The following is a 15,903-nucleotide window of genomic DNA, read 5'->3' as shown; positions in this document are numbered from 1 at the left end:
GTGTACTGGGGAAGGTCAGATTTTAAGAAACTGAATATAATCCTGGCATGGTGGCACTGGCATTTAATCCCTGAATTTGGGAGGCAGAAGCAGACGAATCACTGTGAGGTCAAGGCCAGCCTGGTCTACAAAGCCAGGTCTAGGACAGCAGGGATGTTACTCAGAGAAAGCCTGTCTCAAAAAGCTAAACATTAAAAAAAGAAAAAAGAAAAGAAAAGAAAAACTAAGAAGAAAAAGAAAAAAAACTAGATATAAGCAGGGTAAAGGCAAGCAGCAGCCAGAAAAGAATCACTGCAGCCTCTTGAGGCCACCAGACCCTAACATAAAAAATTCAAATAATATAACTGACTAGCATCAGAAATAACTTAGGTGGAGACATGGTATGGTGACCCATGCCTGTAATGCTAGCACATGGGATTCTGAGGCAGAAGGATAGCAAGTCTGAGGCCAGCCTGAGCTACAAAGCTAAGCCTGAGCCACACAGCCACATTCTGTGGTTTAAAAAAAAAAAAAAAAAAGGCATAGCCAATAAATAAGATTAGGGGGCTGTAGCTGCAAAGCTTCCATGGATACTGGCAGCCACCCAGGTCTAGGAGACTGCAGAACAAGGAAGCCCCACCCTCCAGGAGCAACAAAGTTTCAAGTCAATGTAGTACGTTCTTAACAAAGATAGGCTAGTAATCTAAACCCTGATTTCATTCCAGATACTATTGAATGAAAATGGCCCCATATGCTGGGCGTGGCAGCACACGCCTTTAATCCCAGCACTTGGGAGGAAGAGGCAGATGGATCTCTGTGAGTTCGAGGCCAGCCTGGTTTATCCAGTAAGTTCCAGGACAGCCAGGGATACACAAAGAAACACTGTCTCAAAACAACAGCAGCCAGGGTCATGGTGGCTCTTCACAGCAACAGAAACCCCTAGAGTCCGGAGCAAATCTCTTAGACCTAAAGTCAGTATGCGTGTTAACACGTGAAAACTGGACTGCCACACTCTCCGGAAGACTACAGCCGTGAGAACTGCTTTACAACTCATAGAAGGCATGTGTGATGGTGGTGGTGCAGGCTGCAGTCCTAGCACTTGGGAGATGGGAAGAGGAGGATTGGGAACCTATGGTCCTTCTCGGTTACACAGCAAGTGTGAGGCCAGATTGGCTATGTAGTGCACTCCAGGCCATTCCGGGATACAGAGTGAGGCCTTGCCTCGAAAAAACAAAAAGAGGGCTTAGGAGACGTAACGGTGCTTGCTGAAAAGCCTGAGGACATGAGTTTGGTCCCTGGAATCCACCTGGTAGAAAGAGCTCTGCAAATTGTTCTCTTATCTCCACACCCGTATACATGTAATACACAGACAAAAAAAGGGGGCGGGGCTGGAGAGATGGCTCAGAGGGTTAAGAGCACCACCTGCTCTTCCAAAGGTCCTGAGTTCAGATCCCAGCAACCACATGGTGGCTCACAACCATCTGTAATGTGATCTGATGCCCTCTTCTGGCCTACAGTTGTACATGCAGTTAGAACATTGTATACATAATAATAAATCAGTAAATCTTAAAACAAAACAAAAAACCCAAAAATACTCATATCCCAAGTGCCTTTTCTTTTTCTTTCTTTTTTTTTTTTTTTTTTTTTTTTGGTTTTTCTAGATAGGGTCTCTCCGCGTTAGCCTTGGCTGTTCTGGACTCACTTTGTAGACCAGCCTGGCCTTGAACTCACAGTGATCGTCTGCCTCTGCTTCCCAAGGGCTAGGATTAAAGGCGAGGACCACCATGCTCAGCTTTTGTTTTGTTTTGTTTTTCAAGACAGAGTTTCTCTGTATAGCCTTGGCTGTCCTTACAGGTGTTCGCCACGCTACCCAGCTTGGTTGGTTGTCATTTTGACAAAGACTTGCAATGCAGCCCTGACTGGCCGGATATTTACTATGTAACCCCGACCAGCCTTGACTGGGAGGCAATCCTCCTGCCTCTGTTTCCGAAGTGCCTCAGCTAAAGGTGCACAGCTCCACACCCTGATAGTACTCCTTTATTTTAAATTCCTAAATGCATAGGCTGTCCCACAATAACCTTAACGACAGCATCTTTTTCCAACAGTCATCGGCAACAAGGTCTAAAACAAGTAGCTGCGGAAGCACCCAAACAGTCACACTTGTGAAGTGCTCGCCCCGCCCAGGTTAAGCATTTTCACATGGGAGGACTTGCTGTGAGGCGGCCTCACAGATGTACAAAGGGAAAAGTGCCTTTCCACCACTGTAAGCCCACCTTCAGAGGCTGAGGAAAAGACGATCTAGGAGTTCAGGCTAAACACTGAGTTTGAGGCAGGAAGTCTACACAAGACCCTGTCTCAAACAAACCAACAAAAAAAAGCAAGAAAGAAATCAATGGGCTGCAGCAGTTAAAAGAGATCATATAGTTCTTGCAGAGAGCCAAGATCCATTCCCAGCACCCAGATCAGGTGATCACAACTGTCTGTAACTCCAGCCCTAGGGAGGTCTGTGGCTTCTGGCCTCAGAGGGTCCCTACACTCATAAGCACATACCCCCCCCATTCATAATTTAAAATGAAGTAAAATTTTAAAAAAAGAAATAAGGGAAGCCAGAAACCAAACAAAAAAAGCAATTGAGCTGGATATGGTGTCTCATGCCTGTAATCCCAGCACCAGGGAGATTAAAGAGGATGGCCATCAATTCAAGAGTAGTCTGTGCTCCATAGGTGTTTCAGGCTAGCCTGAGGTACAAAATAAAAGCCCTGTCTTCAACTGCAAAGGGTAATAATAACAATAAATTAAACATTTGAAAAATGGGGCTGCAGAGATGTCTCATCAGTTAAGAGCACATACTGCTCTTTCAGCAGACAGAAGCAAAATTCCCAGCACCTAGCACCCACACCCAGTACCCAGCACCCACACCCAGAGACTTATATCTGCCTCTAACTCCAGGTCCAAGAGACCATACACTTCGGGTCTCTGTGGACATCGGTACTCACATGCATATACCTGAACCCAGACACCAGCATACAAAATGAAAAATAAATCTTTTTAAAAACCCATAACAAATAAATGTAAAATGATACATTTTCAAACATCGAATTGAGAACGTGTTTTCAACATTTAAAACATTCAGCCTCTGGAATATAGTTTGGTTGAAGGCTTGCTTGGCACAGAGGTCCCCAGCACAACCAAAAACAAGCAAACAAACAAACAAAACAAAATAGCACGTTTATAAAGGATTCATAAGAGCTTACATATTGCAAATCTAACACAGGTTAGACTGTGCTACAGTAACTCTAAACAAAATAATTTTACATTTTTTGTCTCGTGTTTTTAGTATCACCAACATGCTGAATGCTTGCTGAACGAATACTTTGGTCAATGAAAAAAAAAATCCCAGCGATGGGTTTATCTTCAGAAGCATAGCGTGGGCGGGATCCAAATAGTCTACATAAACGCGCTGCCATTAATAAACCCCAGTTAAAGAAGAGCAAAAGCAAGAGAAGCAAAAACTGAAAGAAAAAGAAAAAAAAAGTGGCGCTTCCTATGCAAGGAGAACGAATTAAAACAGATTAATGAAGTAGAGGCAAGTAGGGCTGGGAAACCAGTTTCCTGCTTTAATCTGGTGGACCAAGAGTAAATTCCGTGGCTCTGGAAGCCAAAGACCCAACCGGGCCCCTGGGCCGCAGTTGACTCCCTCAAACACCAAATACCCAGGTTCCAACTCGGGTCACCAGTCCGAGACCCGAGAGGCGGCAGGGGTCCCGTCTGCAGCCTGCTCCGGGAAGGCCCCGCAGAAGCACCCCAACTTCAGGCAGAGGCTGGGACCCGGGGCCCAGCAACTCGTACCCTCCGCCAGGGTCAGGAAGTCTGGGAACTAGGGGCCGGGCGGGGGACTTCGCGCAGGGAGCCGGGGAACAGGCGCCAAGCTGCCGTGCTCATTTGTGGGGGGAAGGAAGGGGTTTCTGGGGGCGCCAACAGGAACTCACTCGCTGACTTCAGCCCATCCCCGGCCTGGCGGAGACCGCCCGCCCCCTTCGCAGACTCCCCCCAAGGCCCACAGCCCTCTAGGAGCCACGGGTCCCGCGGTCACTCACCCAGCTCTCCGGTCTGCACCCGGAGCGGAGCGCACACGGCGAACAGCAGCGCCAGGACACTCGGCCCACCGGCCCCGGCCCCCATGGCCCCGCCGGGCTCCAGACCCGCAGGATGGGCCTCCCAGACCGGCCCAGAGCCGCCGCTGCCCGCTTGGGGCAGCCTCCTCCGCGGCCCGGCGCGGCGCGGACACCCGGCACCGATCCCTCAGTACCGCCCGCGCCAGCGAGAGGGCGTGTCCGCCCCGCCCGGCCCCGCCCACCCCTCCCGGCGGTGACCCACGGCGCCACCCGCCTCCGCACAAGGGGGATCGCCCAGTTTCGTTCCCCTGACTCCTCCCCCGCGCGCCACCTGCCCAGATCCACGTGAACACCGATATCAAAAGTTCACCTGGCGCGCAGTCCCGCCCGAAGCCGGGCGGCGCTCACGGACTCCGCCCCTTCCGTACTTTGTCAGCTCCACCCAAGAGCTGGTCTACCAAGGCAATGCCGGGCACCCAAAATCGGATGGGATGATGCGGGTGGCCCTAAAACACAATTCGAGTCAATTCATTCATTCATTCATTCATTCATTCATTCATATATTCTCTCTCTCTCATTCCGTTGTTTAGCGCTACTGTCTTTACATGGCTGGGTGATTAAATTCACGTGGCATTTGCAGAATTTTTTTTTAAATCGCTCAGTACAAATCTCAGTCGGTGACACGGAGATTGTACTTGGAGCACATTTGGGGAGATCTAATTAGATGGTTGGAGAGAGGGGAACAGGGCCCAATGCTGCCTCCGAGTGCGAAAGGCCGAGAACTTGAGTTCATGACCTGGTTGTTCAGAGGATTAAAGGGCGGAAAGAGGCCTGTGTGACTGGGGCTCCTTAGACAGGTGAGTCCGTGGCCTGAAGCGGCAATCGATGTGTAGTCCTGAAAACGTCGGACAGAGCAGTGACTGCTCACCACGGGAGGGCGATGGGGAAAGTCTTGAGAGAGGCAGGATGGACCTGCTCAAGAGCTTGGAGGCTCCTGCGGAGTAGTAGTTCAGTCGCGGTCCTGGTGGTGAAACAAGACAGAGAAAGCGTTCCTGCTTACAGGCTGTGTCCCTTTTAGGTCCCCTTGACCTTCCTCTCCGAAGCCACAGCCTTCGACTGCCTCGCCCCGCCTTGCGGCCTCTGAGAATTATTACACTTAGAGGTGCAATGGGGGAGGGGACTCTAGGCGGCTGAGGAAGGTCAGACTCTCCAAGGCCACGTGATCTTAGAAATCTACTGCCCGACTGCAACCCTAGTTGGCAGGTGTGTCCAATTTTTCGCCCCCCCCCTTTTTTTTTTTGAGATTGAGGTTTGTTGTCTGTCATCCGTGTTAAGAGGGGTTCTCTTGTATGCCTGGCTGGTCTTGAGTTTGATTAGTTGCAGGAGGCTGACCTTGAACTTCTGATCCTTTTACCTCCACCTCTGGAAAGCTAGGGGAATACAGGCCTGCACCTTCCTGCCGGGTTTACACGTTAACTTCTGAGATGTAAGGTGAGATTGGGCAGTGGACTTTGCACTCTCCCCTGTAGCAACCTCAGAGGACAGAATCCTACCTTTCCCAAGGGAAGATAAGGGAGCTCTGAGTCCAGAACTAGCCTCGGGACCAGGACAGATTCGCTTCTTGCCTTCAGGTTAACTTTTCCGGGTTGTCACAGAGAGGAAATAAATACGTAGATAAGGATCTGGAGTGTAAAGGAGTTACTTAAATCGTAGGCTTATGTTCATATCAGAAGTAAATTTACTTTCATTGACTATCTTTTCACACACACCTTAAAAAGTTACCTCGATAAGGAACTTCACTTCTTTTTTGTTTGCCTTCTCGTCAAAAAGTAATTTTTTGTTTTGATTTGTTTTGTTTTGTTTGAGGCAGGATCTATGTAGCGTCTCTCTCCCAGGTGCTATGATTCATTTTGGCCACCATGACAGACTTTTTATTAAAACTTTAAAGTTACTCTGGGCGTGGTGGTGCACACCTTTAATCCCAGCAGCTGGGAGGCGGAGGTAGGCAGATGGCTGTGAGTTTGAGGCCAGCCTGGTCTACAGACTGGGTCCCGGACAGCCAGAGCTGTTACACCGAGAAACTCTGTCTCAAAAAACAAAACAAACAAACAAACAAAAACCAAACTTTTAAGTTATAAGCTGGGCATACTACTGCATGCCTTTAATCCTAGCACTCCAGAGGCCGAGGCAAAGGGAATATCTGTGAGTTCAATGCCAGCCTGGTCTATAAAGCAAGTCTAGGACAGCCAGGGCTACACAGAGAAACCCTGTCTCAAAAAAGTTTAACTTACATTATTTGTTTTGTGTGTCTGCATGGGTCCTTATGTGTGGAGGAGAGGGCAGTCTGTGACAGTTCCTTCTGTTTTTTTCATTAACTCAGGTCAGCTACCAACCCTTTATCTGCTGAGACACCTTTTAAGTTTCGTTTCCCCCTCCCTACCACCCCCCCTACCCGACTCCCCCACACGTGCTGGGTTTCTCTGTATAGCTCTAGCTGTCCTGGAACTCACTCTGTAGACCAGGCTGGCCTCAAACTCACAAAGATCCACCTGCTTCTGCCTCCTAAATGCTGGGATTAAAGGTGTGCGCCCAACGCCTGGCTCTTAAATTTATCTCTAAGAAAGTGAATTTGGACAGCTGCTGCCTGGCTCTTAACACATTTGGCGCTGTGGATGTTAACAAAGCAAAGATAATGAGGAGCATTGTTCCCCAACCAGGAATCCATGGAGCCAGGTGGGCTCCGGTGACCTTTCCGTCTCAGCCAATAGGAATAGTTTATCTTTCTGCACTGCAGTCCTCAGCCAGAGAAAGAGAAACACTTAGGATCTGGTAGCAAGGACCAACTAAAGGCCTGGTGCAATGGCACACGCCTTTAATCCCAGCCCTAGGGAGGCAGAGGCAGGTGGATCACTGTGAGTTTGAGACCAGCCTGGCCTACAAAGAGGGTCCAGGACAGCCAGGGCTACACAGAGAAACCCTGTCTGGAAGAAGGAAAATCCAACTGGACCCTCTGACTTCCATTTTATGATCCCTTTCTTGAATAAGAAAGAAAATCTCTCCAGAAGAAAACACACAGTGGACAGTGAGAGTGATGGTAGATAAAGGTGTTTCCAGCCAGCTTCAGGACCAACTCCACCCAGCTAAGTAAAAACACAGGAGCCAAGCAGGTGATACAGGCCTGTGACTCCAACATTCTAGAGGCAGAGGTAGGACTTCACTGACAACCTGGGCTCTAGAGTGATGTCCCATCTCAAAGAAAGGCAGACAAAGCTGGGTGTGGTGACACACACATTTGCAGTCCCAGCATTTGGGATACATGTCAGCAAAGTCATACCATAAAATGAAAATAAATCCTTTTTGGAAGCTTTCAAATTTTATTTAGATATTTTGTTTGTTTGTTTGATTGTGTTTCAAGATGGGGTTTCTCTGCATGTGTGGCCTTGGGTGTCCCTGGACTCTCATTGTAGACCAAGCTGGCCTAGAACTCAGAGATTTGCCTGCCTCTATTTTTTTAAAAAAATGGTGCCTTTTAAGGCAATGCACAGCCTTTAAAAATAAGCACTGTTTCATACAGTAGTAATAACTTAGAGTAGTGCATAGCCTGATCTCAACATTGACCACGTCTCAAAAAAAAAAAAAAAAAAAAAAAAAAAAAAAAGCCATGGGCTGGAGAGATGGCTCAGAGGTTAAGAGCACTGGTTGCTTTTCAAGAGGTCCTGAGTTCAATTCCCAGCAACCACATGGTGGCTCACAACCATCTATAATGAGTACTGGTGCCCTCTTCTGGTATACATTTGTAATTGCAGACAGAACATTGTATACATAATAAATAAATCTTAAAAAAGAAAGAAAGAAAGAAAAAAGCTGGGCTTGGTGGTGCACGCCTTTAATCCCAGCACTTGGGAGGCAGAGGCAGGCAGATTGTGAGTTCAAGGCCAGCCTGGTCTACAAAGAGAGTCCAGGACAACCAAGGCTACACAGAGAAACCCTGTCTCAAAAAACTGAAAAAAAAAAAAAGTATGATGCAGTCTTAAGGAGGATATATACATATATATTGAGAGGGTCTGGTGAAATAAGCCTAACCAACCATTTTGTCTAAGTGGTGATCCCAGCATGCTGGATTTCTGCAGAATAAATGTTCTTTGATGCTTTGGTATTAGAGCCTGGGGTATTTTCCTCTGCGCATTCAGGATCCTAACAATATTTCTATATACATATAATATATATGTACACACACACATCCTTTGCTTCCTACTTTCAAAGTTTTAGCCAAATAACTGTCCTTGTTAGATTGAGAGTCTGTGATCATCATGGTGGAAAGCGTAGCAGTCGTCGGGCAGGCCTACCTGGCACTGGAGTAGTGGCTGAGAGTTTATATCTTGTTCCAAAAGTGTGATGCAGAGAGGGCTGACTGGGAATGTTATGCGCTTTTACACAACCCACTCGCTGTCACCTTCTTCAACAACATCAACCTCCTGATCCTTCCCAGAGAGCCTATGGGGGCCATTCTCACTCAAACCAGAACAGACTGTAACCCTCAGAGACTGTAAGCCCCAAACAAACTCTCTTATGTAAGTTGCCTTGGTCATGGTGTCTTATCACAGCAGTAGAAAAGTAACAAGGATGATGAAGACTGGACCTGGCCATAGAGGAGGGGGGGGGTGGATAAGAGAGGAAGCACACAGGAGCAAAGGAGACTGAGAGAGGGGACCAAGAGAGGGGGCTGTCTTAGTTATGGCCCCTATTGCTATGAAGAGGCACCATGACCACGGAACTCTTAATAAAGAAAAAGATTTCATTGGAACTGGCTTACAGTGCAGAGGCTCAGTCCATGCCATCATGGCAGAAAACATGGCGGCATGCCGGGAGATCGGGTGCTGGAGAAGCCGGAGAGTTCTACCTCTGTATAGGGAGGCAGCAGGAAGAGAGACTAAACTACTGGGCCTGGCTTGATCATCTGAAACCTCAAAGCCCACCCCAGTGACACATTTCCTCCCGCAAGGCCACACCTTCTAATAGTGGCACTGCCTCTGAGCCTATGGGAGCCAACTTCAAACCACAGAAAGGGGTCAAGAGAGAGGGAAAAGAGAGAGGGGGCAAGTGGCGCAAGAGGGCACATGGCTGAAATGATAGGGTTCTATAGGAATAAGATGTAGAGGGGAGGGATGCCCATGATCTAGATAAGTTTAGGGTAGGGGGTAGGGGTAGGAAAAACTGAGAGGAGCCACCAGTACTTAGTGAACCTGGAGGCCACCATGCACTTTGGTATGCTAATAGGCACCACAGCTATCTGTTCTCAGTCTCTTTTGGGCCTGGCAATCAGGAATTCAAGGTCATCTCTGGCTGCACATCAAGTTTGAGGCCAGCCTGCATTGAATGAGACCTGTTTTAAAGAATACTAAAACCAGCCGGGTGGTGGCAGCAAGGGCTTTTAATCCGAGCATTTGGGAGGCAGAGGCAGGCAGATTGTTGTAGTTCAAGGCTAGCCTGGCCTATACAGATCGAGTCCTTGGACAGCCAGAGCTACACAGAGAAACCCTGTAAAAACAAAAAAAAGTGTCCGGGCGTGGTGGCACATGCCTTTAATTCCAGCACTTGGGAGGCAGAGGCAGGTAGATCACTGTGAGTTCGAGGCCAGGCTGGTCTACGAGTCCAGGCCAGCCAAGGCTACATAGAGAAACCCTGCCTTAAAAAACTAAAAAACACCAAAAAACAAAAAACAAAACCAAAAAAACAAAAAACAAAATAGTGTATATATGTGTGTGTGTATACAAAAAATTGATGTTTATAAGCATTCAATTAAACATACTGATCACATTGTCTTTGCTGCCCACAGGGGAAGGAGAGCTGGAAAGGACAGGAAGAGTGCACAAATAATGAAGGAGTGAGCAGTGGCCTTATGTGAATACTGACAGTACACGGCTGAATGGGGACAGTCACTCAGCCTTGGCACTGAAGATAGTTAAAGCGGGAAGGGAAGAAGTAAGTGGAAGCTGGTTATTACAAACTGAAATCTGTGCTGGGCAGTGGTGGCGCACCCCTTTAATCCCAGCACTTGGGAGGCAGAGGCAGGTGATTGACGTGAGTTCAAGGCCGGCTTGGTCTACAGAGTGAGTTCCAGGAGAGCCAGAGCTGTTACCCAGAGAAACCCTGTCTCGAAAAACCAAACAACAACAACAACAACAACAACAACAACAACAACAACAACAAAAAGAGAAACTGAAAGCTGGGTAGTCCGTGTCATCGCCAGCTGCGAAGCACTGACTGGCACATGAGAAAGGCGCTTGACGACCCCTGCACAGCTTTCAGCTCTCTCTCCTGCAAACAAGCCCTTGGCATATGGATCCGCTTCCACTCACAGCTGCCCAGAGTCGTCCTCTGTGGCTTAGCAAATAATCCCACTAGGTCCCACGTTTCCTGCTCCCAGAATCCTCCTGGGATAAGTACTCCGACACCAAGGAGAGTGGAAGAGAGATGTTACGGGTGGGCCGAAGCCAGGCAAGCTCCGTCTTTTTTTAGGACAAAGATTAGTAACTTTATTTATTTATTTAAATATATCTTATTCATTTACTCAGGAGGCTCCGTCTTATATTCTCACTTTGTACTAGAAAACCACCAGGTGTGCAGGTAAGCAAGCCAGCTTTTACAGAAGCAGACGGGGCAGTCAGCAGGTTGTCAAGGGCCACGCCACACGATTTCAGCTGTTCCTATAAGTCATCCCGTTCCGGCTAGCACTGAAGTCAAGCTTGGCAAATTGGCGGGACAAGCAGTGTTTTGAATGGATCACTAAAGAAATCAGTATCTAGCACTTGATCTTTTCTACCTGTCTGCGTCTTCCCTAGGAACAGCTTCTTCCTCTCTCTCACACACCAGAGCCCGCTGTTTCCTAGGCAGGCCTCAAAGCTGTTAGTAGCAGAAAATTACCTTGACCTTCTGATCCTCCGGACTCTACTTCCAGAGAGCTGTGATGACAGGTGCAAGCCATTACTCGTAGCCATTATTTTATTACTTAAATTGCTTAGTGCTGGGCCGGGCGTGGCGGTGCACGCCTTTAATCCCAGCACTAGGGAGGCAGAGGCGGCTGGATTGCTGTGAGTTCGAGGCCAGCTTGAACTACAGAGTGAGTCCAGCACAACCAAGGCAACACAGAGAGACCCTGTCTCGAAAAATAAAACAACAACAACAAAAAAATTGCTTAGTGCTGGGGGAGAAAGATAAGAACATCAAATTCATTAGCGTGCAGCAGTCGTGGGGCTGAAATAACCCGCGTGGAGCTGATGTCCTTCCCTGCTGTCTTTCCTGTCTGGACCGAGGTACAGCCTGGATTAAAGGCATGTGCCACCACACCCGGCTTCATTGTATTTTTAACACACTGTCCCTTGCTTATGTGCTTGTGATTGGCTGACTGATTGAGACAACAATCTCCTGTTTTCTACACTGGCCTCAAACAAGAAATATGGGTAAGAATTACTATGAATTCTAAACCCTCTCTTCCCTACCTCTCATGGGCTGAGATTGCAGCTGGGCCCTCTAATGCTTAGTTTCTGGGCTACGGTGACGGAGCCCAGGGTTTCCTGTCTGCTAAGAGAGCATTGCACCAACTGAAATGTATCTCGCCGGGCGTGGTGGCACACACGCCTTTAATTCCTGTACTCGGGGGGCAGAGGCAGGTGGATCTCTGTGAGTTCAAGGCCAGCCTGGTCTACAAAGCAAGTCTGGGACAGCCAAGGCTACACAGAGAGACCCTGTTCTTGCAGAAGAGTTGGTGTAAGTTCCCAGCACCCTAAAGGCAGTTTTGAGGGTTTGCAGTAAAGACAGTGACCTGACCACTCTGTTAATGGGGTAGGTTTTTATTGTGAGTAAGAGAGGGGGAAATATCCAGAGGCATCTGGAAGAGTGCAGAGCAGAGAGGAAAGAAAGCAGACTGGACATAGGCAGGGCTGCCTACGAAGGAAGCTGAGAGAGCAGAGAGCAGAGACTGAGAACACTGGGAAAGCAGGGGGGATGGAGTGGGCGGGTGGTGATGTCCCTGCTCTTATAAAGAGAATCTGAGAGGAAGGAAGCTTGGGCAGCTGAGAAGTGCCAGGATGATAGCTAGAGCGGGGGCTTCAGAACGTATAACAGCCTTTAATCCCAGCACTCGAGAGGCAGAGGCAGGCGGATCGCTGTGAGTTCGAGGCCAGCCTGGTCTACAAAGTGAGTCTAGGATGGCCACGATAACAGAGAAACCCTGTCTCGAAAAACAAAACAAAACAAAACAAAACAGAACATATAACAAGTACTTGTGAGTAGGGACTGAGGGGGCCTGGGAGCTAACAGGAGTGTTTTGGTTTGGGTTTGGTTTTCCAAAACAGGGTTTCTATGTAAAACATCCCTGGCTGTCCTGAAACTCACTTTGTAAACAAGGCTGGCCTCAAATTCACAGAGACCCATCTGCCTCTGCCTTCCAAGTGAAGGGATTAAGGGTGTGCACCTTTACACCTGGGTGCACGTCTATGGAGCTACATGTCCCTTCTGCCAGAAGCAACGGAAATGCCTCCTTTTGGAGACAGAAACTTGTTTCTGAGGAATACTGGCTTGTATTTAACAGCCAGAAAGGCTTCTATACTCCATTTTAAGTTCGTTTCCAGATCGATGGACTGCCTGAGCCCTAGCAGAAACCATCCTTAACTCTAGGGTCTGGAGATCTGATGCCCTCTTCTGGCCTCTGCAGGCACCAGGTATGCATTTGGTGCACATGCGTACACGCAGACAAAACACTCAAGCACTTACACATATAAAGTAAATCTTAAAATTAAAAAAAACAGGAATAGCTTCTGTGAGTTCGAGGCCAGCCTGGTCTAGAAAGTGAGGCCAGAACAGCCAAGGCTACACAGAGAAACCCTGTCTTAAAAAACAAACAAACAACAACAACAAAAAAGGAATATCTTTTTAAAAAAGATTTTATTTATTTATTTTATGTATGAGTGCTCCATCTGCATGTACACATGTATCCCAGAAGACGGCATCAGATTCCAGTATAGATGGTTGTGAGCCACCACGTGGTTGCTGGGCATTGAACTTAGGACCTCTGGAAGAGCAGCCTGTGTGCTCTTATCCACTGAGCCATCTCTCCACCCCCCGCCCCCAAAAGGGATATCTTTACTGTAAACTGTTATACTGAAGCTCTTATTGAACATACAGAATGCTGTGAATTTGTGGCATATGTATTTAATTTTATTTATTTTGTTTTGTTTTTCTAAGACAGGGTCTCTCTATTTAGCCCTAGCTGTACAGACCTCACTACATAGACCAGGATGGCTTCTGACACAGATATCTGTCTGCCTCTGGAATTGAGAATACGTGTTGATATACCCCACATGTATGTATTTTATGTTATATTTACTTTATATTATGAAGCCTTTTGTGAGAAGAAACCAAGATAAATAGAAATGTGTAATACATTTATGTCATATATATCATGGATTTATAAAACATTTTTCTTTCTTAGAACGAAAGCTCTTTTCTTCCCCCACCTCACCCCCCACCCCCTTGAAACAGAGTCTCAGTATGTAGCCCTTGCTGCCTTGGAGCTCTCTATGTAGACTACCTGCCTCAGCCTCCTGAGCGATGAGATAAAATGTGTGTACCACCATGACTGGTTTATTTTAATGCCTTTGTTTTGTTGTTTGACACAGGGTCTCTAATGCGGTAGCTCAGGCTGGTCTCAAGCTCAGTTGCTAGCAATATAGCTATTATGCAAACCATCACACCAAATTGCACACATATGGGGGTGAGAGGGCTCAGCTGGTAAAGGTTCTGGCCACCGAGCCTGAGGCTCTGAGTTTGACCCTGGGAGTGTAGACGGAAGGAGAGAACCGACTCTTGCAAGTTGTTTCTGACTGCTATGCACGAAGCCCACGGTAACACCTTCACTAGTCCCACAGTAAATCAGTAAGTGTAGGGGGCTGGAAAGATGGCTCAGAGGTTAGGAGCGCCGCCTGCTCTTCCAAAGGTCCTGAGTTCAATTCCCAGCAAGCACATGGTGGCTCACAACTATCTATAATGTGATCTGATGTCCTCTTCTAATGTGCAGGTGTACATGGAGGCAGAACACTGTATAATAAATAAATAAATAAATAAACTTTAAAAAATCAGCAACTGTAATTATTAAAGACCCAAACCACAGGGGCTGGAGAGACAGCTCTGGTTACTCAGTTATTCAGTTGTAGATCTGTGTTCAGTTCCTAGCACCCACTTTAGGCTGCTTCTTCTAGCTCAAGGGGATCCAACACCCTCTCTGGCCTCTGGGAACACACACACATACACACTCATACACACACATAAACTCATACCTACAAAACATAGTCACATGGCAAACATACACACACATATATAATAAAAATAAAAATATTTTTTAAAGATTTATTTTACTATTTATACAGTATTCTGCCCACATCTGTGCTTGCCCACCACAAGAAGGCACCAGATCCCATTACAGGTGGGTGTGAGCCACCATGTGGTTGCTGGGAATTGAACTCAGGACCTTTGGAAGAACAGACAGTGCTCGTAACCTCTGAGTCATCTCTCCAGCCCAATAAAAATAAATCTTTAAAGAAAAAACCCCCCAAACAGAAAACACCTCAACATTGGCACACAATGATTCACACAAATAATGAACTAGACTTCTTTCCACTCCCTGCCCCCTTTTGAGACTGGATAGGTCAAGCTGGAGTTACAGATGTGACCCTCTGTAGGAACCAGACCCGACTGGGCTGCCTGCCTGTCTTGCTGTTTCATGTACTGTTTCTAGCAGCTTCCATGTCTGTGCTTATCTTGGTTAGCTAGTCATGTTTACTGCTCTGAGAATGCACCCCTCCCTTCCTTGAGACTTTTCCTCCTGTGTGCTATTACCTCTTGAGGGATTTCACCTGGGAGGGGGATTCCTGTTTTGCTGCCTATAAGAAGGCTCTTTGGAACTCTGGAATTAATAATAAAACCGCTGCCACGGCTGCTGCTCTCTTAGCATGAAGGACCCGCTGTGTTAGTGTGTGTGTGTGTGTGTGTGTGTGTGTGTGCGTGTGCGCGCGCGCATGTGCGTGAGTTAAATCCTCAGTCCCTCACCCTCGACTGGGTATTGCGGTGGACAACCCTCCACTCCCAGACATATATCTTCCTAATTCCCTTCCCCCAGAGAGGTAACCTCTGTAACGTTTGGAGTGAGTTCTTCCCGTGATTCCAAAACAGACCTTTGAGTTTTGCTTTAGGAATATTGCTAGTTAAGTGTAATTATTATATCAGGAGTGTGCTGGCCGCTATACAGGTACAAATTTAAATACAGGTACATTTTGGTTTAAAATGTGAACTCTGAAGCTGGGTGTGGTGGTACATGCCTTTAATCCCAGCACTTGGGAGGCAGAAGCAGATGGATCTCTATGAGTTTGAGGCCAGCCTGGTCTACAAAGCAAATCCAAGACAGCCAAGGCTACACAGAGAAACCCTGTCTCAAAATAAATAAATAAAGTGGACTCTGAGGAACTGTGAATGAGCCTTGATGCCATTCCTTAGCACAAGAAAAGCTGGATGGGCTGGTTTTTCTTGCCTTACATGGCATTCCTGGCACAGTTCATCTTCCCAAATTCTTACCCATCTAGTGAAAACATTCTTTGTACTAACTGTGTAGTTTTACTCAGTAGTTCTAGAACAAATAACTTTATTATATTTTGTCTTTGTTGGAAGGGAGTCACCCCATACTGGCATCTAGTTGCTCTCTTGGGATGGAAACAAAGGCTCTCTGGTAAGTCAGGAAATAGTTGTTTAAACTAATTCT

The 15,903-nt window shown here is 47.2% G+C and overlaps 2 protein-coding genes across 2 annotated transcripts in view; one reads left to right on the top strand and one right to left on the bottom strand.

The window, feature by feature from the left end:
- DCBLD1 (discoidin, CUB and LCCL domain containing 1) overlaps positions 1 to 4,309 on the bottom strand; it is a 75,559-nt gene extending 71,250 nt beyond the window's left edge. The window contains exon 1 of the mRNA XM_084777323.1: positions 4,077 to 4,309. Coding sequence (XP_084633449.1) covers positions 4,077 to 4,161 — 85 coding nt within the window. The 5' untranslated portion in view covers positions 4,162 to 4,309. The remainder of the gene's footprint in view (positions 1 to 4,076) is intronic.
- Positions 4,310 to 9,989: 5,680 nt separating this feature from the next.
- Positions 9,990 to 15,903, top strand: part of ROS1 (ROS proto-oncogene 1, receptor tyrosine kinase) — a 146,041-nt gene continuing 140,127 nt past the window's right edge. Inside the window, exon 1 of the mRNA XM_084777297.1 lies at positions 9,990 to 10,076. The gene's annotated coding sequence lies outside the window, so the exon portion shown is untranslated. The remainder of the gene's footprint in view (positions 10,077 to 15,903) is intronic.

The sequence above is a fragment of the Acomys minous genome (genome assembly GCF_964271855.1).
Source record: "Acomys minous genome assembly, chromosome: 3".
NCBI lineage: Eukaryota > Metazoa > Chordata > Mammalia > Rodentia > Muridae > Acomys > Acomys minous.
The sequence above is the reverse complement of the archived record's forward strand: the minus strand, read 5'-3'. Positions and strand labels throughout refer to the sequence as shown.